The 24,091-nt window shown below is 49.0% G+C and overlaps 1 protein-coding gene across 2 annotated transcripts in view; it reads left to right on the top strand.

The window, feature by feature from the left end:
• The window catches only part of LOC140393265 (VPS10 domain-containing receptor SorCS1-like), a 1,354,213-nt gene that overhangs the window by 1,145,547 nt on the left and 184,575 nt on the right, over nucleotides 1-24,091 (top strand). For both annotated transcript variants that reach the window (XM_072479549.1, XM_072479548.1), the window contains exon 16: nucleotides 11,212-11,345. In XM_072479549.1, the coding sequence (XP_072335650.1) occupies nucleotides 11,212-11,345 (134 nt within the window). The remainder of the gene's footprint in view (nucleotides 1-11,211; nucleotides 11,346-24,091) is intronic.

Genomic DNA, 24,091 nt, shown 5'->3' with positions numbered 1-24,091 from the left:
ATATGTCTTGACTCTCAGTAAGCTCGGAGTGTGAAAGAGAACCTGCTCCTTCGGACGTGGCGTCAGCCCATTCCCTATCGGTTTAATCCCCTTCCGCCCCACAACCCTCTGAGATACCTATGCCCACCTAATGCCAGCCTCGATTTTCATTGTTCCACCATTGGTGGCCATGTCTTCAATTGTCTGGGCTTGAATATCTGCAATTCCCTCTTTGCACTCCTCCGCCACTTTACATTGTCTTCCTCCTTTAAGACTACCCTTCAAACCTACCCCTTTGACCCAGCTTTCCGTCACCGGACCAAATATCACCTCATGTGGCTTGGCGTCACGGTTAATATTGCTCCTACAAAGAGCCTTGGAATGTTTTCTTACAAGGCGCTCTACAAATAAAAGTTGTTCTTGCATCGCTCGCAGCAGCTTGTAAATTGCACGCAATAAAGTGTCTTTGTATTACGGGAAAACCTTGGCTGTCTGGAACTCAACACAAGTTAGAACCCTTGGAAACAGTCACTTTCCTCACCATCCAATTCTCTCCCCCCTCCCCCCCCCCACCCGACCATGATCTTGTTATATTCCGCTGTCCAACTTTGCTTAATGGGTCTTAACTGAACAGACACATTAAGCTACGCGTGACACCTTTTGCCGAGAGCCTTAACTAATTAATTTCCAATTGACAACGCACATCCTGGCCTAATTGGCACCCTTCTTGGATCGTGACATATGGTGGCACACAGCGTACAGGGTAATGCTGGCGCCAACCTGACACCCAGGGCAGCTCTCAGCCTGGACACAGTTGGATAAAATAACAGCATTTCTTTTTAATATTGAGATGAAGCACAGAAGGCAGCAGGTCAGTGCAGCCAATCAACACTGACAGCAGTCAGAGGCAGGCCTGTTGTGGCAGGCTTCGGCCTGCTCAGATCTGAACCTGAATCCAATACACATTTCTGTCTCATGCATGAGAACAGCTTCACCCGCTGACAGGCCCACTGCTTGTTAAAAGAGCTGCACATCACTGAGCCCAGCCTCCGAACATATCTTCTGCTCTGAAACTCCATCTCGAGTGCCAAAAGATTTAATTCTGTTGCTGCCCATTCAGATTGAGAACAGTCCTGTGGCTCGGAATCAGAGGAGCGACTTACTTTAATAAACTATATGGGTCAGGCAACCCCTCAGGTCCATGCTTACTACAATTATGTAGGGCATTGGTGAGGCCACACCTGGATTACGATGTGCAGTTTTGGCCTCCTTATCTAAGAAAGGATACGCTTTCCCTCGAGGGAGTGCACCCAAGGTTCACTCGACTGGTTCCTGGGGTGATGGGATTATCCTATGTGGAGAAATTCGACAGACGAGGCCTATTATGGAATGGCATGGTAGCACAGTTGTTGGTACGGTTGCTTCACAGCTCCAGGGTCCCAGGTTCGATGCCCGGCTTGGGTCACTGTCTGTGCGGAGTCTGCACGTTCTCCCCGTGTGTGCGTGGGTTTCCTCCGGGTGCTCCGGTTTCCACCCACAGTCCAAAGATGTGCAGGTTAGGTGGATGGGCCATGCTAAATTGCCCCTTAGTGTCGAAAAAAGGTTGAGTGGGGTTACTGAGTTATGGGGCTACAGGGATAGAGTGGAGGTGTGGACTTAAATAGGGTGCTCTTTCCAAGGGCCGGTGCAGACTCGAAGGGCCGAATGGTCTCCTTCTGCACTGTAAATTCTATGTAAATTTACTCTACTTAGCGGCCCTGTGCCCTAAGCTCCGCCTCCCCACCCCTCCCCACCGTGATTCTCCGGTCCCCAGTCCCTACCATTGAGGCCCTGACGTGGTAGAATTTACCCTTGGCCCATCGGAAGTTCCAACACATCAGGGCCACAATGGTACACGCCACGCATCAGCCCCAACTCCCTCCCTCCCCGCTGCACTGCACAACAGCCCCAACCTCCAGATTGCTTGAGCACCCCTGCAATAGGAGGAGTCCCCCCAGGGACCCCTGTAATAGGGGGATCCTCCCAGAGACCCCTGTAATCCGGAAACTCCCCCCATGGACCCTGTAATAGGGGAATCCATCGCAGGGACCCCTGACTAAAGGAACCCCCTCCCCCCCCCACACGCAGACACCCCTCCCTACACATAGACCCCCTTCCGAAAAATATTCCCCCCCCCCCCCCCCCCACCTCAGAAAAGAGAACCCTGTCTGGAAGCGAGAGCGCGGTCCCTCAGGTTGAGTTAAAATCATCTGCCCCTTTGATCCATTCATATCCCTTCATGTTTCAGTGGCCCAAGTGGTTAAACCCCTCAAAGGGATGAAAGTTGCACTGAGTGCAATCCAATCACTCAAGCATGTGATTTCACTTTCCTCTCGGGGCCGATTTGTGGTGCCGTGGGGCTCGGTGTTGGGGGAGGGGGGGGGGATGACGAATTGTGGTGCGGTAGGGGTGTGGGCTGCAGGACTCCACTATCGGGTTGCCTGCTCAAGATGGCAGCCCGATAGCGGGATCCCCTGGGAATCCCCTGATATTCTGCAAACTTGTGCATGGCGTGGAACACTGATCGTAAAACTCGTGCAATTCTACTCCGGCAGGAGAACATAGGGCGGGATTCTCCAACCCCCCGCGGGTCGGAGAATCCTCGGGGGGGGGGGGGGGGGGGGGGGGGGGACGGCATGAATCCCGCTCCGATGCCGACTGCCGTATTCTCCAGCTCCGGTTTTCGGGCGGGGGTGGGGATCATGCCGCGCTGGTCGGGGGCCATGGGCAGCGGCGCCCCCTGGCAATTCTCCGGGCCCCGATGGACCGAGCGGCCGTTGGTTACTGGCCAGTCCCACCGGCGTGAATTGGACATGGTCCCACACGGCGGAGCCTGGCTGATAGGTCGGCTGGTGCGGTCCTTGGGGGGGCGCGGGGGGATCCGGCCCCAGGGGGGGGACCCCCCACGGTGGCCTGGCCCGCGATCGGGGCCCACCGATCTGCGGGCGGGCCTGTGCTGTGGGGGCACTCCTTCCTTCTACGCTGGCGTCTGTAGGGCTCCGCCATGGCTGGCGTGGGGAAGACAGCCCCCTGCGCATGCGCGGGACCACGGCCGCCCTTCGGCACTGGTTGGCGTGGTGCCAACCTCTCTCCAGCGCCAGCCTTGCCCCGGAAGTGCGGACGATTCCACAACTTCCGGTTGGCCCGACGCCGGAGTGGTTCGCGTCATTCTTGCCGCCGCCGTCGGGCCATCCCACCAATTGTGGGATAATCCCGTCCCTCCCAAACTGAGAATCCTCGCCTGTATGTTTTCAAGAAGCGGTTATATGTAGCACTTGGAGCAAAGAGGGCCAAAGATATAGGAGAGGCAGGATCAAGCTATTGAGTCGGATGATCAGCATGACCATAATTAAGGGCGGTGCAGGCTCAAAGGGCTGATTGGCCTCCTCCTATTATTTTCTATGTTGCTAATATCTATGTAAAGCAGTCCAGCAGAAGTTTTTTTCAACTCTCACTGACAACTTTAGCCTACTTTTTCATGTTTAACGAATAGGAGATGTAAAATAATTCATATCATGACACTTAAACTGAAATGATCTGACCCTCAAAAGGGTTGACATCTCCTGCATCAATTTATAACTCCCATAATGCAGGTCAAGACCCTTGGAACAGCCAAAATGATGTCCATTTGAACTCTGCACTATGTTAGAATTGCTCAGCTGAGTTTGATTTACCCACCTGTGTGAGTCATGCCCCACCCCTTTCCCCTTGCTGGCAAAAACGTGATCTGTTGGAAATGAAGGCAGGATTTATATAAATGGGTTCTTGCGAAATATTGACCTACCATCCCAATTAGAGATTGGTTGTTTAGGACCGAGAGGAGGAGAAATTTCTTCACTCAAAGGACTGCGAATCTTAAGAATTCTTTCCTCCAGAAGGCTGTAGCTCCATCGTCAAGTCCATCAAGATGAACAAATTTTTGAGTTTGAAGGGAATTGTGGGATAAGAGAACAAGTGCGCGAAGGCGGGGTTGAGGGAGACCATCTGCGGGCCATTGTAGAGATGCTGGTGCTGGACTGGGGTGGGCACAGTAAGAAGTCTCACAACACCAGGCTCAAGTCCAACAGGTTTATTTGAAATCACAAGCTTTCGGGGCGCTGATCCTTCGTCAGGTGAAGTGGAGGCAGGTTCACAAACACAGCATATACAGGCAGAGACACAATTGCACGATAATTACAGATTGGAATGTGAAGAATAGTCGGAATGTGAGTCTTTACAGGAACAGTGTGAGTGGAGTGGGCGGTAATCACAGGTAATCGAGGTGCGAATTGTCTCAAGGCAGGACAGTCAGTAGGATTCTGCAATTTGTAATTTCTATAATTTGATTGAACATTGGTGGAGGCTTGAGGGACTGAATGGGCGATTCCAGCTCCTATTTCTTTGGCTCTTATGCATTCAAAGGAAGCCATGCTTCAACACCGATTTATCTCCCTGTCCCGGAAACACGCTGTTGATGTAGAGCACATTTCCTTCAACATTTATTATTTAGCCCCTGTCTCTGTGCTTGCCGTGAGCTCTGAATACCCGATTGGAGACAATTTCATTCCAGTCAAATCCACCCACGTGATATTTTTGTTAATGGAGGGCTTGCGCAGCAGGGCGCGGAGAGTCCGCAGAGCATTCATAGTTGGCGTGGCAGATGAGGAGGAGTTCCTCACTGCTGTTGCCTGGGTGGAGGTTCAGCCGTGTCCACCCGAGTGCTATTAAATGCTTGACACCTTTTTGAAGGCACTCAACGGCGCAGTGCCTGAATTCTCAGAGAATAACTCCAGCGAAAATGTTCCCCCGTCTCCACAGACTTCTTCTGTTCCGCTGCCTTTATGGGCAGCACGGTAGCACAGTGGTTGGCACAGTTGCTTCACAGCTCCAGGGTCCCAGGTTCGATTCCAGGCTTAGGTCACTGTCTGTGCGGAGTCTGCACGTTCTCCCCGTGTGTGCGTGGGTTTCCTCCGGGTGCTCCGGTTTCCTCCCACAGGCCAAAGATGTGTAGGTTAGGTGGATTGGCCATGATAAATTGCCCCTTAATGTCCAAAAGAGGTGGGGTTACTGGGTTACGGCGATAGGGTGGAGGTGTGGGCTTGGGCAGGGTGATATTTCCCAGGGCCGGTACAGACTCGATGGGCCAAATGGCTTCCTGCATTGTAAATTCTATGACTCTATGATTCTCAGTGCAAGGGAGGATAAAGGGTTTTGAAACAGACAGTCTGTAAGTCTCAGTCCTGATGGCAGCATCAGCAGGTCTCCAGTTGGTTAATTAAGCTGTGCTGACCCTGGCGCCAGTTTCGTTTGGGTTCCGACAGACAGACACCCAGCTGCTTGATCCTGGCATTTAGATGAATAAAGCTGGTTCCCATATCCCAGTGGCTGCATCATAAATGCGGATCTTCAAATCTGCTTTGGAGGCAGGTTTAGCAGACCGGCACAGAATCTCATCTCGAAGACCTGTGGCTTTAGCTGCCAGGATTCACTTTCATCTGTACACCCTCCTAATGAGCTATTTCCCACCTCCTATGCTGGCGTTTCTCCATCGGTAATTGGGCTGTTAGAAGGTTGAGCAGATGCCTCAGGAAAGTTATTCATTCTGCTTTCCTGGAAGCCTTTTTGAAAAGATGTTTATTTAATTAGCTTCCCCCAAAAAATAATGGGCCTACTCTCACACTCTTGTTCAAACACTCAGCAATCACAGAGGAAAGCAGATCCTCATCCCCTCGGCCAGGGCTGGTTGCGAAGCCAGGTTACAGGGTGCAGCGACTGTGCACCGAGCCACTGCTGCAACCCTGCACCGAAACGCAAAATAACCTGCACATGGACGAGGAGCAAACATATTGGGTGGGATTCTCCAGCCCTTCCTGCTACCGAGTCCGGAAGATCCCGCTTGAAGTTGACCCCGTCGGGACTGGGCGACCCTGCTGGCTGGAAGAGCTGGAGAATTCCACTCTTTGTGTTTTACATAAAATTTGCATGGGAAAAGGAAGCCATTCGGCCCGTCGTGTCTGCACCAGCCCTGGGAAAGAGCACCCCATTTAAGCCCACACATCCACCCTATCCCCAAAACACAGTAACCCCACCTAACCATTTTGGACATTAAGGGGCAATTCAGCATGGCCAATCCACCTGACCTGCACATCTTTGGACTGTGGGAGGAAACCGGGGCACCCGGAGGAAACCCACGCAGGCACGGGGAGAACGCACAGACAGTGACCCAAGCCGGGAATCGAACCTGGGACCCTGGTGCTGTGAAGCAACAGTGCTAACCACTGTGCTACCGTGCCATTCCATGCTTCTTGGAGCAGGTCTTCCCTCTAAATCTTCTCCCACCACCACGCCACGGCACACCATTACCCAACCCCCTGTGTAAAGAGGTGACCAGTTACCAAATGACCAGGTTTCCTCTGGAGTGGGGATTGGAAGCAAAACCTCTGGAGTCATCCAGTTGATGGGGCAGCAGAGGCTCTGTGGCTGAACGAGTTGGGCCAGGTGGCCTCCCTCAACTAATGAAAATGAAATGAAAATCGCTTATTGTCACAAGTAGGCTTCAATGAAGTTACTGTGAAAAGCCCCTAGTCGCCACATTCCGGCACCTGTTCGGGGAGGCTGGTACAGGAATTGAACCATGCTGCTGGCCTGCCTTGGCCTGTTTTTTAAAGCCAGCGATTTAGCCCAGTGAGCTAAACCAATGTATCCTTGTAAATGATTGATTCCAGACTGAGTGTGTATTGACTGACAGTCAGAAAAAGCGAAAAGATCCTCAGTGGTGAAACTGCTTTATTTCAACAGTTATTCATTTGGTACGTACAACAACAACAGGGCCTACCTGACCTTTACCATTCCACCGATTTACTGCCAATCTGAAGTCAAAACATTTCTGCTGACATTAAGCTGAGATATTAATAATAAATGTGTGAAATTCCTATCTGCGGTTTTAATCAAAGCAAAATTAATATCTCAGAACAGTTTTAATCTCCCGAGCTACTCACCACCCTGACTTGGAATTATATCCACGTTCCTTCACTGTGGCTCGGTCAAAAACCTTCCAAACAGCCTCCCCGAACAGGAGCCGGAATGTGGCGACTAGGGGCTTTTCACAGTAACTTCATTGAAGCCTACTCGTGACAATAAGCGATTTTCATTCATTTCATTTCATTTCAAACAGCATCGTGGGTGTACCTACACTGCACACGGTTCAAAAACCGGCACCTCACCCCAGTTATAATAAAAACAGAAAGACCCTCCAGGGTTCGCGCCTCCAACCCCATGCCACCTCATGACCTGCGGCCCGCCCCATTGCCTCTCATGGTCCCCATGCCAAGCTACGGCACTTCAGTGCCCACTCAGCCACTATACAATATGTAGAAACAATGAACCCTCTGGTGACAAGGAGATGCGTTAAAAAAAAAATGTTTTAAAATAAATAGTCATTCCTTGATAACATTCTGAAAAGAAAATCAATTTTTTACCGCAGGCCAATAAAAGTGCTAATTTTGCACTCAGAGAGCGGTGAACCTGTGCAATTCACTACCACATGAAAGCAGTTGAGGCTAAAACATTGTATGCTTTCAAGGAGTTTGATATAGCTCTTGGGCAAAGTGAATCAAAGGCTAGGGGTGAATGCGGGTGCAGGTTACTGAATTGGATGATCAGCCATGATCATAATGAATGGCGAAGCAGGTTAGAAGGACCGAATGGCCTCCTCCTCCTCCTATTTTCTATGTTTCTAATCATCCATGTGCAATGATTGATACATCATTGGGCAGCACCGTGGTGCGGTGGGTTAGCCCTGCTGCCTCACGGCGCCGAGGTCCCAGGTTCGATCCCGGCTCTGGGTCACTGTCCGTGTGGAGTTTGCACATTCTCCCTGTGTTTGCGTGGGTTTCGCCCCCACAACCCAGAGATGTGCAGGTTAGGTGGATTGGCCACGCTAAATTGCCCCTTAATTGGAAAAAATGAATTGGGTACGCTAAATTTTTTTTTTTAAATGATTGACACATCAGGCCTCAGATTTTATAAGCTGGAGTTTTGCAGAACTGTGAAGTCTCTGTGAACCTTTAAAAATGGCGGACAGGACCCAATTCCAGGATTCCAGATCCCATTCCTGGAATTTCTGGTTTTTAACTGTGCCTTTCACACGTGCAGTCTGGCTGGGTCACAGCTCCTCACCCTGCACTCCCAACCTAACTGACTCCGTGATGGGGATGGGTGTGCCCTGGCCCTCTGCATGTTTCATGGCGTTGGACCAGTTTTTCAAAGGGTCATGGTTCCTGGCACCTCAGAGGTGTCGTGAAACATAGTCCACATGAGGGCACCTTTAGAAACGTAAACTCAAAAGGTCCTCTTCATGCCTCCACCCTCCCTCCTTTGGTAAGGTATGCACCCCAACCAAACCCTCATGCCCCCCCCCCATGCCCCATGCGCAGGAATGTCCCATCCACCTCAATGACGTTTCATTCCCGCATGTCAAGGTATGCCCTCCCACCCACTCCATATAGCCGTTCACGCCCTCCTCATGCCAACTTATGGAACCTCTATTTCCATTCATCCACTATAAACGTTATGGAACTAATGAGCTCTACAGTGACAATAGGATGTGTACGAAAGACTTCTATAAAATTAATTCATTGATAACTTCCCAATTCCTTTCGAAAACTCCTTTTTCCTGCAGGCCAATGAAAGTGTCAATCATCCAGATGCTTTGAAATCTTAATATTAGAAACTGAAAGCACTTGAGACTCTTCATCTTTGTAAAAATAAATTGTGCAATTGATTATGTATTCTTGGCTGGGAGCCCTGACATCCATTAAAGTATTGAAACACCAGGTAAAAAATTGCCTGATTGACAACTCTCTGAACTGTCCTATCAATTGCACAATGTTTATTGAGACAAGATAAAGAGGTTTCAAGTGCTTGTCCTTTTTGCTATTGATCTTTTAAAAGGTCTGGATAATTGGCACTTTATTAGCCTGGAGTGAAACAATTTTTCTTTAAGAAGTGGAAAGTTATCAGTAATGAATGACTTATTTTCAAACCTTTCGTTACATATCCTATTGCCACGCTAGGGTTCATTGGTTCTATATAATGTAGAGTGATTGAATGGTTACGTTAGTGACCTAGCTTGGCATGGGGTGGAAGTAATGAGATGGCATGGATAGGCTTTGGAGATTGTATGGGGTGTGGGCAAAGGGGGTTTGAGGGGTGAGGACGGGGGGCTTTCTGTTATTAAAACTGGGATGATGTCCCACAGCACCAAGGAGGGCCTTTTAAACAGCCCACCTCGGCAACCAACAGTCCCTTTGGCTGCCTCCGAACTTTTCCCTCGGTCAGCTGGCACTCCCACCCCCTTCCCCACCCCCCCCCCCCCCCCCCCCCCCACCTAAAATAAAAGTGTATCTTTGCGGGCACTTTCTCCCGAGGCGGGAGGTCTGGCTGAGCCGAGAATTCACCTGACTCCTGTACCCACCTCCAGGATGAAAATCCAACCCTATAAATTGTTGATTCAGTAACATAAAATCCATTCTACCGTGCCAAAGTTATGAAATAACTTTGTTATGATACAGCAAATCATACGTGCCAGCCTGCCCAAATGTCAAAGGGAAACTTGAACAAGCTACCACAACTTATTAGGAGGTATCTGAAGTCAGGAGAAGTACATTTCAGACCACTTGTGAAGATTTAAAGCATTTATTAAAATAAAAGAAAAAATGATGTAACACTTAAGACACAAGAACACCGTTGCACAGTTAATAGTACTTCGACAAACATTTCCTAAAAGATGTTGGCTTTAAGTAAGCACAGAGCTAAACACTTTTTTTGATGGCAACAGTCCTCATAGATTTTTAACCTATTAAATATTCCAGAAATATGACCACAAAATGTACTGCTGCTATTGGGGAAATCTCACACAGGCTTTTCCTCCTCACTCATTCGATACTGAGAAGCTTGCAGCCCTGCAGACAAATGTTCCTTTTTCTGCGAATGGCAGCAACTGGTGTTCACGGGTCTGTCTCCGGCACATGTTGTCATGTCAGGATCTCATAGCCACACCACAACAGTCTTTAGTTTCTCTTTAAATATGTTTTCCCTTTGACCCACCACTCTATTGTTTCTACAGTCCTTTATAAGTTCTTCCCAGAATTTACCAATCTTTTGTAATATTTTATGTCCACTTTTTAAAAAGATAATCTTACTATTTTGTCTCACCTATTTACAATCTCCCAATTGTATATGTTCCTTTCGAAATAAAACAATTAACTTTAAATCACTTCCCTTATCTGCCTTCTGTAAATTCCTATTCATGCTGTGCTCCCCGTCACACCATCTTAACTCTATTAATTTCCACTTCAACCACTTGCTGTCACACGTGCCCCTTATTGATATTTTGACCCTGCCTTCAGTTTAATTAAAACAGCTACACCTATTTTAACACACACAAGCCGGTTTCATATTATACAACAGTGATATTGAAAAAGTATTGAAAAATCTCGTTTTTTCTTACAGCCTGCTTATTCTAACCTTCTCTGTATCTCTAATTATTTTGCAAAAACTGTATCATGCCTACCCTTGTTTTAATTTCTCCAGCAAAAATATACTGCCAGAACCAGTTTGCTTGAGGGTTATCTGTTTCTGTCTGTTAACTTAAAGACTCTGATTGCTACAATTGGAGGGAATAAGGATGGGACTATAGACGAATGAGCCCTAAAGGAGTGTGGAAGAGGCTTGAAAATGATTTGAGATGAATTTCATGTATATTCCAGAAAGTTTACAGTGCAGAAAGAGGCCATTCGGCCCATCGAGTCTGCACCGGCCCTTGGAAAGAGCACACTACTCAAGCCCAACCTCCACCCTATCCCCGTACCGCAGTAACCCCACCTAACTTTTTTTGGACACTAGGGGCAATTTAGCATGGCCAATCCGCAATGCGAGCACAATATTGTATTGTATGTTCTGTTCCAAAGTAAATCCAGGTGGACTGAGTTCCCAACCATATCCATGTATTCAGTTTAAATACTAATTCCTACCACGTGGTTAGTTATCAGCTCCTCTCATAAACCCAAAGGGCATATTTCAGGCATTTTGCAGGGTGCCGTCGTTGGAGGTCGATCTTAAGTTGACAGTTCAGTGGCAAAGTCAAAGTAAGTGATCCCACTACGATGAGCTATTTTGACTCCTAGTTTCTTAACCAATGTGATTTATTTGAAGGGAGAACCGTGCATTATGGGGGAAATGCGAATATACCAGAGACGCAGCCCGGCAACACAGTGCATTCTGGGAAAGAAGTACAGTGGAGCAGTGACATCAGTGCCTTGTACTTGCACAGACTCCGACTTTGAGTGGTAAGTAGCCTTGTTAACATGTCACCAAGGATGTCAGATCCTGTGTCCTTGTACCTGGAATCAAGGCCGCCTCACACTACTCCTCAGATTGCTAATATATTTTTGGTTGGTGTCCAGCACTGAGCAGCTCCATGCTGGCTCTGATGCAAAGTATGCCTAGCCCGAGCACTGGTTTTATGGAGGAAAGCTGCGCTGGTGACAGGAGATCACGTCCACCATCAGAACACATTATAAAATCATGAGCACATTGCCCACACTTTTGTCTCCTCTGGTTTACATTTAGTCTCATCTCCAGACTTCGATGTCTAATTTGGGTCACAGGACTATACTTCTCAACACCAAATGTGTTGTCAAGACCTTGGGTGCAGCAGTGGGTTTATGGGAGGACCTCAGGAGGGATTCTCTGACCCCCAGGCCGGGTCGGAAAATCACCGGGGGGGCGGCGTGAATCGCCCCCACAGTGGCCTGGCCCGCGACCCGGGCCCACCGATCCGCGGGTGGGCGTGTGCCATGGGGGCACTCTATTGTTCCGCGTCAGCCGCTGTGGTCCTCCGCCATGGCCGACGCAGAGATGAACCCCCCTGCGCATGCGCTGGGATGACGCCAGTTACACTCCTGTGAAACCCCTTGAGATGCATTATTATTGGATTGGATTGGATTTGTTTATTGTCACGTGTACCGAGGTACAGTGAAAAGTATTTTTCTGCGAGCAGCTCAACAGATCATTAAATACATAGGAAGAAAAGGGAATAAAAGAAAATACATAACAGGGCAACACAACATATACAATGTAACTACTTAAGCACTGGCATCGGATGAAGCATACAGGGTGTAGTGTTAATGAGGTCAGTCCATAAGAGGGTCATTTAGGAGTCTGGTGACAGTGGGGAAGAAGCTGTTTTTGAGTCTGTTCGTGCGTGTTCTCAGACTTCTGTATCTCCTGCCCGATGGAAGAAGTTGGAAGAGTGAGTAAGCCGGGTGGGAGGGATCTTTGACAGGTGCTACATCAATGCGAGTTGTTGTATATTGATGTACTCGGAAACACAATGTGAAGACACATTTTGGAGTCTCGACGGGTTTAGCAGGATCCTTCCTTGTTGCGTACAAGGTTGTTTTTCCATCTATACCAGCTGTGGGAGAAATATCAGGAGTGGTTATTTGTGTCGATCTTTCCTTTCCCCAGCACAAGGAGCTCCAAGACCAACTGCTCCGAGCTAACCATTGCCCTGGCTGAGGTGAGCAGAGTAAATGCAGATTGAGAATTGAACCTGAGCCTTGTGTAGCTCAGTGGCTCTCCAGGGAGAAGGAGACTTGTGACATATTTTCAGCATTCTCAATCTTCACCGTCTGGAAGGTAACACTTTGAGTTAATGGAATAGAGCAGTGACGGTAACTGGCTTTGATTCTCATCAGCCAAGCAGAATTGAGATTGAACCTTACCTGCCCCCCCATGTCAGTGCGAAAATCTCGGCACCGAAGTGTCAATTTACCTTCTCCATTTTCCAAAGCAAAGTCAGAGGTCTGTTCTGAAGCTGGGTCTGCAGCAGAAATACAAACGTGTCTGTACTCTCCACCAATGCTGCCTGCCCCACTGGCCACTTCGTATCATTTTCTGGGCGTTTAACAAAAAAGTTATTTCTCCTTCAGTCTATTTCAATCTCTGCCCCCACAGATTCCATGAAGTTTTGCTGTACCCTGTGTCTTTCGAAAGAGACGTTAAACAAAGGCCCCACTTGCCTGCTCAGATAGATGTAAAGGAGAGTTCCAAGAGGGTCATCACTGCTCATTGCAAGCTCACTTGGTTCTCTGACACCTACCTCCGCCTCGGCAACTGCCTGCTCTCCGATCCCACTGACCAGGTCCAACATCCTGTGCTCTGTGACGGTGAAGGGCCATAGGTCCAGCGGGGCCCCTCCAGTCTTCTCCCGCTCCCTGCAGTTGTGGGCCGTGGTCTCCTGGCGGGGGGCAGAGGATGCACAGTGTGGGAGACCCGGATGTGGGCAACCTCAGGGTGTTTGCAGCTGGTAGCCTGTGTATGTGCAGGGCACCCGGCCATGGCGGACGTTTTGGATGTTGGACATGTGGTACAGGGTGGGGTGCACGCGAATTGCAGGCAGGTGGGGCCCGATTAATAATAATCTTTAATGATAATCTTTATTGTCACAAGTAGGCTTACAGTAACACTGCAATGAAGTTACTGTGAAAATCCCCTAGTCGCCACACTCCGGCGCCTGTTCGGTACACAGGGGGAGAATTCAGAATGTCCAATTTACCTAACAGCACGTCTTTCGGGACTTGTGGCAGGAAACCGGAGCACCCGGAGGAAACCCAGGCAGACACGGGGAGAACGTGCAGACTCCGCGCAGACAGTGACCTAAGCCGTGAATCGAACCTGGGACCCTGGCGCTGTGAAGCAACAGTGCTAACCACTGGTAATGGCCGGATGGTTGCTCAACCTCGCACAGTGCTGCCTACCAGTCCGTGAGGCGGGGCCCTACCCACCCCAGGGGACAGGGTATCCCGCCTCTCCTCCATGGCTGTCTACGGTGTCTCCAGTTGGGCATCGGCAAGCCTCAGTGCCGCTTTTCAGGGTGGCATCTTCTCAGCTGGAATGACAGTGTGGGCAGCGGAGAGCTTATACGCGGCTGCAGCTAATCAGGCTCTCGAGTGCCAATCCCGACACCAGCTTATCGTATGCCAGCGTTCGTTGGAATTGCATATCCACTCTGCGCCGGTACTAGCCCATTAGGATGTCCTGAATCACTCCGGGACCGGCGCCGCTTTCGGGGCCATAGAACTCACGCAATTCAGTCCCGACGTCAGCACTTAGGGCTGGATTCTTCAATTGCCGACGGTGAAATCGCATTCGGCGATTGGCCGGGAATCCGTTTTTTGCCGAAATCGGGGGGCGGCGCAGTTTTTCAGATGCTCCGCCCCCTCAAAAACGGCATCATCGCTGAGTACACCGCACGCCGTTGTGACGGCCTCAGTACATCAACTGAGGACCTCCCCCGATGCTCCGCCCCCGAAGGGCTGACTTCCCGACGGTGTGTAACACGTTTTCGGGGACCTTGTCATGGAGCGCCGCCACAGTCAGCGGGGGGAGCCGTTCCGCTGGCCAGTGGGACTTTGGCGGGGGCTAGAGGGACTGGTGGGGGTTGGTCCGTGAGTGGCTAGGGGGGGGTTACAGGGTCCGCACATGACCGGCACCATGTTGTACAGCGCGACTGCCACGGGTTGCCGCTGTGCACAAGCATGGCCATGGACCTGGCAATTATCCATCTGTATCTGCAGGTAAAGGCAGGGCTTTACATGGCGCAGCTGCTAGCCCCCCACCGGGTGGAGCATCAGTGCGGGGGCGGCGCCGATGTTTTGGTTGTAAGATTAGGCACATGCCCCGACATAGACTCAAAATAGGAGAATCCAGCCCTTAGTCTCTGAAATGGAGATTCCCACCCCATGAATCTCGCCCCGCTGCTCCGAGGCCAGCTGCCAAATTCTCCGACGCCGGTTTTCAGGCGGGGACGGGACCGCGCCACCCCGGTCGGGGGCCATTGGCAGCTGCCCCCCCCGGCAATTCTCTGTGCCCCAATGGGCCGAGCGGCCACCCGTTTTCGGCCAGTCCCGCCGGCGTGAAATGGACATGCTCCATCCCGGCGGGACCTGGCTTGGAGGGTGGCTTGCGGAGCCCTTGGCGGGGGGGGGGGGGGGTGCATGGTGGGATCCGGCCCCGGGGGGGCCCCCACGGTGGCCTAGCCCGCGATCGGGGCCCAGTGATCTGTGGGCGGGCCTGTGCCGTGGGGGCACTCTTTCCCTCCGCGCCAGCCTCTGTAAGGCTCCGCCATGGCCGACGCGCAGGAAACACGGCGGCGGTTCTGCGCATGCGGCAACTCGCGGTGGCCCTTCGGCGCCGGTAGGTGTGGCGCCAACCCCTCAGCGCCAGCCTAGCCCCCGGAAGTGCGGAGGATTCCGCTACTTCCGGGCAGCCCGACACCGGAGTTGTTCGCGTCGCTCTTGGCGCTGGTACGGGCCGCCCCGCCAATTGCGGGAGAATCCCACCCCATATGTTTGCTGTAAGAGGATTACCGTAGGAAATGTTTGATAAACACTTCCACCATGCAAATGTATCTTTATCTCAAAAAGAACCCGAAGTGGGAAAGCTACATTTCTGCCGGAAATAACACTGAGAAACAAAAGAACATCCGCATAGCAGCTTTCATGACCTCAATACGTTCCAAGTGTTTTACCACCAATGACATACACTTGGAGTGCAGACACTGTCACCGTTGTTATGTAGGAAGCACGGCAATCAATTTGTGCACAGCAAGCTCCCTCAATCAGCAATGAGATAATGAGCAGACCATCGTTTTTTGTGATGTTGGTTGAGGGATATGGAGCCAGTGATGCACACAAACCAGTGTGTATCAATGCCGGCCCCCAGCATGGATAAATGGGAAGGGTTGGCAGCGGGAAGAGTATCAAACCGGAAAAATCACCTGCCAAATCCAAAAAATGAGGGTTGATTTGGAGGGTGATCAACCAACGTTTGTCAACCCCCAATATAACATGGGAAAAGCCAAAAGATAGAGGGGAAAAGGGAGGGAGGTTGAGGGATAAATGGTGGCCAAGTCCCTAGGAAGAACTACCCTGCTTTTCACCGAATTGTGCCATTTTACAGGCAGCGTTTCGTCATTACCTCATCAGATTGTCAGCCTAGGTTTTGATTCTAACTTTCTGGAGTGGAAGTCAATCATTCTGGGCTGGATTCTCCGGCCGTCAATGGTACAATTGCGTTCGGCAATCGGCCGGAGAGTATCCGTTCACCACCAAATTGGGGGCCGCGCCGCTTTCGCGAAGTTCCGCCCCCGACCGGCCGAGTTCCCGGCGGCGTCGGTTGGGTGTGGTATCGTCCGTTGAGAACCCGGGGTGGCAGCTGCAGACACAGCGCAGCGCCGCCACAGCTGGGGGAGAGCCGACCCGCGGGCAGGGGAAGTAATCTTCGTGAAGTTAGGCACAGTGGGCTTTGCAAGGGGCAGACAGGCAGCAAGTCATCGATAGTCACTTACCAACTCTGATACAGACATTGATCCTCCAGTGTCTGCAATCTCATAGTGAACATGCTGTACCTGTGCTGTTCAAAGAGCAAATTGACAAGGTTTTCCTTTATTATAAAAAGCTGACTGCAGGCAGCGGTTGCTGACAAATGGGTTGTTGTTAAAATGCTCTTTGTAAAGTTGACACGAATGGCCAATGTTCCCGCTCTTCTTTATCACTGCCACAGAATTATTAGCGGAGCTCAAATCACATGCTTTGCTGATTAAAAAAATTTGAAAGCCTTCGAAGAGAGACGCCGAGGACATTTTGTGAAGAACCCTTTACCAAACCAAGTGCTCTAAATCTGAGGTCGTAACACTCGACGAGCATTACCCTGAGGCGCAAATGTCTCACATCCATAAGCAAAATGAATTGACTAAGTTGGGCCGGGTAAATGCCCAGTGATTTGCATGGCGTCATATCTCATGAAATTTCAATTTGATCCCGGGCAGCATGATCTGCTGCACAGTGCCACTGTTCGCCACAGAGAAGATACCAGATGCTGTCGCAATGCAGACTAATCAAGAACAAGCTCGATTATTGACTTTCTAACTGCACTCCGGAGCCAATCGCATTTTTTTAATTGAATGCAATGTCTCCTCCGCTCAATGACTTGATGGTGCAGCGATCCCTCACTGCTTCACCAGATTGTCGGTCTAGATTTTGATTCCAACTTTCTGGAATGGGACTTGAACATTGTGACCAACTGAGCCAAGGCTGGGATATATGAGGGATCACACTAGCAATCTTTATGAAGTAAATTTTGAGAGAGATAAGCTATGAATCAGGAGTGTATTTATTCACTTTCATAAGGGGAGTTTCAGCATGTGTTGCCTTGCAAAGATGCGTGTGATAGGAATATTAAACCACCAGAAAATCATTGCATTGATCAGGTTTTCCAAATCTAGTAGCAATGTAATTCCCAGTTAGTTTCTAAGTCCCCATAGACCCTGTTATTGAATATAGTTTTATGGGAGTGAATGTCCCATTGTATATTATTGCTCTTCCACCATGGTATGGCAGTGGTATATTATATTAGGCCTGTGGAATCCAAAATCCGCCAATCAAGAGTTTGGTGCAAGGATGGGGTGTGCCCGGTGGCGTGGTAGCACAGTGATTAGCACTGTTCCTTCACAGCACCAGGGTTCCAGGTTCGATTCCGGCTTGGGTCGCAGTCTGCGCGGAGTCTGCACATTCTCCCCGTGTCTGCGTGGGTTTCCTCCAGGTGCACCGGTTTCCTCCCACAAGTCCCGAAAAACGTGCTGGTTGGGTGATTTGGACATTCTGAATTCTCCCCCAGTGTTCCTGAACAGGCGCCGGAGTGTGGTGACTTTCACAGTAACTTCATTGCAGTGTTAATCTCAGCCTACTCATGACAATAATAAAGATTATTATTATTACATTCTGCTCCGTTGTCCATCCCAAGCCCAGACTGTCATTATAAGAGAATGAGCATCCACTAAGATGCACCCATGGAGAACGCCCATTCATTGATCTGACAGATTGCAAACCAAACTCACAAACTATCTAAGAACAATGACAGAATAAATAGCATTTGTAGATGTGTGAGCATGTTTGCTGAGAGAATGTTTCGCAGCCATACATAAATCTGATTCACCAACTTCCCCAAGGCAAGGTAACATTACAGTGCAGTACATTGAATTTCTCTGATAGAAAGAGGAAAGAGGTGGAGAAAGAGAGATGCAGAATCATCACTTACAAGTGTGTGAACACCACTGGAACAGAAGAAGGGGGGAGAGAGAGAGATAGATAGCGAGAGGGTAAAACCAGGAGAAGATAAATAAAAGATGAGCAGAAAGGCAGAGGGCGATGGAAAGGATTAGAGTGGGAAAGAAGCGGAGACATATATACATCTAACTTACCCCACTGATCTTCAGAGTACAAGCCATGATCGGCCAGGAGCACTTTCCTCGAAGTTCAATGGATGGCATCATGAATTAATAAAATTACAACTGCACCTTACTGTCAGAGGGGCAGATATTCTGCTTCCACAAAATAAATCATCCTCAGTACAATTTAATCAGTGTTTTTGAGTCTTTGCTCCTGATGTGTGTCCTCCACCTTATAAGGGTGTGCAATAACCTGCCAGTCTGTGTCTGCACCACGTCCAGATCATCTGAGACATTTTATGGTGATCTGGTTCACCACCCCATTGCTCAGTGCAGGGCTCCATTTTGTTGTAAACTTGGAGAAGCACCTCCAACAATGAAATACATTTCCACAAGGCTTTTCGCAAAACTATACAGTGCAGGAGATGGCCATTCAGCCCCATTATGCCTGTACTAGCTCTTTGAAAGAGCTACTCAATTAGTCCTACACCGCTGCTCTATCCCCATAGCCTGGCATTTCCTCCCATTTTATATAGATTTGAAAATTGCAATTGAACCCACTTCTATTTCCAACTTTAAGTGGATTCCGGTTCCTAACAATTCTCTGTGGAATAAATATTTTCCTCACCGCCCCAATCTAGTTATTGTAGTGATATGTTTAATATAGGGAGTGTAAAGATGATGTTCACGTATCTCAACGCTATAATAATAATAATCTTTATTGTCACAAGTAGGCTTACATTTACACTGCAATGAAGTTACTGTGAAAAGCCCTTCATCGCCACACTTCCGGCGCCTGTTCGGGTACACGGAGGGAGAATTCAGAATGTCCACTTCACCTAACAGAACGTCTTTCAGGACTTGTGGGAGGAAACCGGAGCACCCAGAGGAAACCCACCCAGATACTAGGAGAACGTGCAGACTCCACACAAACAGTGATCCAAGCCGGGAATCGAACCTGGACCCCTGGAGCTGTGAAACAACAGTGCTACTCGCTGTGCTATTGTGCTGCCCACGAGATGGCACCACAGAGTACTCATATAAATATACTGTGGTTCCTGGGATTCTGAGAGAAGGTGTTAGTAGCAGGTTAAGATAGGTTGTTCATTGTATCAGAGAGAGATTAGACAGCATAGTTAGTTCTTATAGATTTCTGTAGCATAGATTTAATACTGTTCCTTTCTTAGTTATTACTTAGTAAATTGTGCGAATCATTTGAAGTAGTGTAAATAAACTAGCTATGTTTGAAATACATTAGCTTGATGTTCTTTGTCATCACTGCGACTATGAGTCATCTTGAGGGACTTCACGGAGAACATCACAGTTGTTTGCCAGTTAAATTGTATTTGTGTCCTCTGATTTCAGACCCAACTTGCTGGTGGTATCAGCTTATCTTCTATAGCTTCAGAAACCTTTTCCAGAATTTTCACAGCTCTTTTGCTGAAGTTATGGTGGACAAGCGGACAAACTGCATGAAGATTCACCCTCCACAGGTTATAACCACAAACCCTAAGAGTGCCCACCCCCACTGCACCATCCTTCCACATGCAGTCATCCTTGAGGCCTCCTTGACCATCGCTGACATTAATGGCCCTGTTCACGAACATCGTAAAACTAATTCATCAGCCATAGGAAAATGACTGTAACAGCAAGATGGTGTCATTGATTGAGAGAAAATGACAGTGCTTTTAGAACACATCTCCATAAGAATAACAGCTGGAAAGGGCGGCACGGTGGCACAGTGGTTAGCACTGCTGCCTCACAGCATCAGGGACCCAGGTTCAATTCCGGCCTTGCGTACCTATCTGAGTGGAGTTTGCACTTTCTCCGTGTCTGCCTGGGTTTCTTCCGGGTGCGTCGGTTTCCTCCCCCAGTCTTAAGATGTGCAGGTTAGATGGATTGGCAATGCTAAATTGCCCCTTAGTGACCAAAGACGTGCACATCAGGTTGGGTTATGGGTTATGGAGATGGGGCGGGTGAGTGGGAGAGGTAGGGTGCTCTTTCAGAGGGGTCGGTGCAGACTCGATGAGCCAAATGGCATCCTTCTGCACTGTAGGAATTCTATGATTCTTCTTCTAAGTATAGCAAGCGAAGCAGAATTTTGCATATTATCAAAGTAGCCTTGGGAATGTCTGAAGTTGCAGGAAAAGTCAGTATTCAGTGCACATTCCCCGCATACATTCCCAGCCACAATCAAATAGGAGCATGAGAGTGAAAATAAACCTGGCACCCTATCTGAAGAAGCTCCTGAGAATGGAATCGTGCTGGAGTTGCCCTCTATGGAAGTAGCATCTGCAACACACGTGCTACCGAATCTACAGCGTGTCGTTTCTCTGAGTCAGAGATGCTGTCAAAGCAATGCCTCGTGATGGATGGAACACCACAGCCCATGATCCATTGAAACCGATCTTTGCCGTCAACACATGACGGGCGTTTGTAAATCAAGAGGCTGATTGTCTTTCTCACTGGCTTCAATGGGGCAGAGTGTGTAGCAAGCTTCAGAGTTCCTATTGACCCATTTTGTGCTACCACCCGAGGCTGATTTCAATTCTCCTCACTCCCAATTCCGACCGGGGTTTTTCCACCTCATCAGGAAAATGCAGTGAGCCAGTGAAACGTCCGTTCATTTCTGTGGCAGCGGTAAATCCTGTCAGTACACGGGACCAGAAGATCCCGTCATCTGTCTCTGGAGAGTGAAGATGTGACAAAAGGACAATCTCACCACATATATTAACCTAAGATTACATTGGAACAATATTCCAGTCTTAATAAATTAGTTGTACCTCCATTGATGTCACTGAAGAGAGTCAAGTAAGGTGTAAAAGGACCTCTCAATTTTCCATTGCCCAGTGGCCCCCTATACATCACCGTGGGACTAGCTGAGTGGCTCTTACAGCAAGCCAGCATGGTCATAATGAGGCAAATTATCTCCTCACATCGATAACCATTAACCATTCTGTGATTCTCTTACATATTGGGCAGATTGAAAATGACAAAATTCACATTAAGCCAAAAGCTCGGATACCTCCGAACCCTGTGCTGACACCAACATCGGTCCTCCATTTTACCTTTGGCAGTGACCCCAGCAAAGTTGGCAGTTTCAAGGGAGAGATCACCCTATTTGTATAGCTCAGGCAGGATCCTCCCACCCACCACTACCTCTTGTGGTGCCTCAGTCTCCCCAAAGGAGACTTGAAAATCTGCAGAATTGCCCTAAAATCTGGCATGGTTTCAGGTCCCACTGGAAATTGAAGCTAGACTCCAATGACCTTTTTTGATCCTTTGAAGCTCCCCTTCATACATTCGGTGGCACGATGGACTGGTCAGGTTTGCTTTTCGCTTTTGCACCGAGCAACAGCCTTCGAGTGGAGTCCATGTGGTGTTCGCAAACCGCTTCAACTGCTCTTCGGGGCTGGTTTAGCACAGGGCTAAAGGGCTGGCTTTTAGAGCAGGCCAAGGCAGGCCAGCAGCACGGTTCAATTCACGTACCAGCCTCCCCGAACAGGCGCCGGAATGTGGCGACTAGGGGCGTTTCACAGTAACTTAATTTGAAGCCTACTTGTGACAATCAGCGATTTTCATTTCATTTTCATTTCGTTCGTAGTGACGAACATGTCTGTCACCCGATCCTGGAAATCTGCTTCGTATTTAGTAATGTGCTCCCCGTCTCGCACGCCATATTTTCAGCTGTCATTTTATCTTCCAGAGACGGACGAAAAAGTTCTCCGTTGCGAGTCGGCCCCGTCACCGGCGCTCGCGAGGACTAAGAATTGGGCCCGCGGCCAAATCTGCCATTCACTGCGGCAGGACCGGGGAATCCCGCTGCCGCAAACGGGCAGAGAATCCTACCCAGGATGTACTTAAAAAAGAAGGCCGTGAATCATCCCCAAGCTAATTATACTCAATGATGTTATCTGTCATTTACTAAAAGAGAGCAAAGGAATGGGTTCACAATAATCTTATCCCACGTTGTACAACAGGAAATGTGGAGATTTGCTCCCAAAGAGTCTGACGTCAGCTGAACCTCTCTGTTCAAAATTCCAGCCTTGTAACTCACTCCTGACTATCCATTATTGCGCTTTTTATTTTTCAGGGGGGTGAACTATGACCCCCTTAACCGAGCATTGAGGTTGTCCAGCGTTCCCTCGGAATCACATGTTTATAATGTCATCAACCCAAGCATGTGGGCATTCACTGATTGATCCTCTTGGAAGCAGATGTCGAAAAACCACTGCCGGAACTCTCCGACCGTTGCGATTCAATTTTCCCACCGGCGGGGCATCCCCGGCAAACAGGTTTCGTGCCGGCGTGAGGCGGTTACAACGGAAAAATGCATCGACAGATAGAATCCCGTCACCAGCGAACGGCACGCGGCCAGGAAACACGCGGCTGGGGGGATGGACGGACCGGGGAATCTCGCCCCACGTCTCTTTGCAATAGTTAAAAAGACAGCTCCATATATTATGTACGCGATGAAACTCATGAGACTATCTGAATGGCTGAAGCCTTAAATAATTCATTAAATAATTACCAAACGTAAGTTTAAGCAAACGTTACTTTCAAAGACAATGGTCTTACAATCCAACTAAACAGTATTCCATGGACCATTTGTCTATATTTGCTCACAAAATAACAATTTAGGAAAGGTATATATTTAATGAGGAGATGCTGCTACTATTATCCATTGCCCAGATGGTAAAAACTACGAGATTATGCATCCCTCAAGCATGCTTCATGTATAAAGTCTAATGTTTCCCTGTGGTCCTGATGACAGCAAATATTTACAGAATAGAAAAACATAGCAATGATAAGCAGGGATTTTATTCCCACCAGTTCCTTCAGAATGTATCTCTGCTCCGACAAAATAAAAAGCTGATGTAGTCATTTCAGTTAGTGTTGGGGAGGGTGGTTGTATGTGTGACATAACCAAAGAACCGTCTCTCGCGATACTGTTTTTTAACTCCATTTTGCAGAATTGATTTGCCTTAGAGCAATGCAGAGGTGACACTAGTTTATAAGTGAAAAACAGATTTACTTACAATGGTTTTCACGTATCTCTGCAATCACAAAATGTTTGCTTTATGCTTATCCTGGCCAGCTTCCAGTCGCTTGTCTGATTTGCTCTGCATCCACACCGAATTTAATCGATCAAGCACAGTGAGTATAGATCAGTTACCAGACTCACATAATCAACACACAATTGAACATCACACACACAACTTAGGGCATGATTCAACTAATTGGGAACAAAGTCCCCTAGCGAGCGCGTTTAGCCGCGTGTTTTCCGGTGCTCGCAGTGCCGACAAACACATGATTCTACAATGCGAGTCACATTATATAAGGGGAAATCGCAGCCAAGGCCACATACAGCCCCGTTTTGCACCCTGAGGAGCTGCGCTCGCTGGAACTCCCCAGTGTAAGGAGAGATCGAGTCACCATTTTTAAATAGGCATACCCTGGGAGACCCCCACAAGTGCCATTCCGCCTGGTCCCCATTTGTGGAGACCAGTGCTGAACGGCACTCGCCGGAGGTCTCTGAGGCAGAGGGGATAAACCCCAAAGCCTCTGGTGCCCCGGGAATCTGCACATTAGAGTGAGGCTAACTGTCTCTCGCTAATATGCAGATTTGCCAAAATGTGATGCCGCCCACAATGGCCGGAATTTACATCGCAACATCTCGCCGGAACTCACGAGGTGTTGCAAGCCGGGTAGATCCCGGGGGCACGGTCTTCCTGCTTCTAAAGGCCACGCTGCACGGTGGTGAGCTGCTCTTCTGGCGCGGCGTGGCCATTGGATCGTGCC

The sequence above is a fragment of the Scyliorhinus torazame genome, chromosome 16, assembly GCF_047496885.1.
Source record: "Scyliorhinus torazame isolate Kashiwa2021f chromosome 16, sScyTor2.1, whole genome shotgun sequence".
Classification (NCBI taxonomy): Eukaryota; Metazoa; Chordata; class Chondrichthyes; order Carcharhiniformes; family Scyliorhinidae; genus Scyliorhinus; species Scyliorhinus torazame.
The sequence above is the reverse complement of the archived record's forward strand: the minus strand, read 5'-3'. Positions and strand labels throughout refer to the sequence as shown.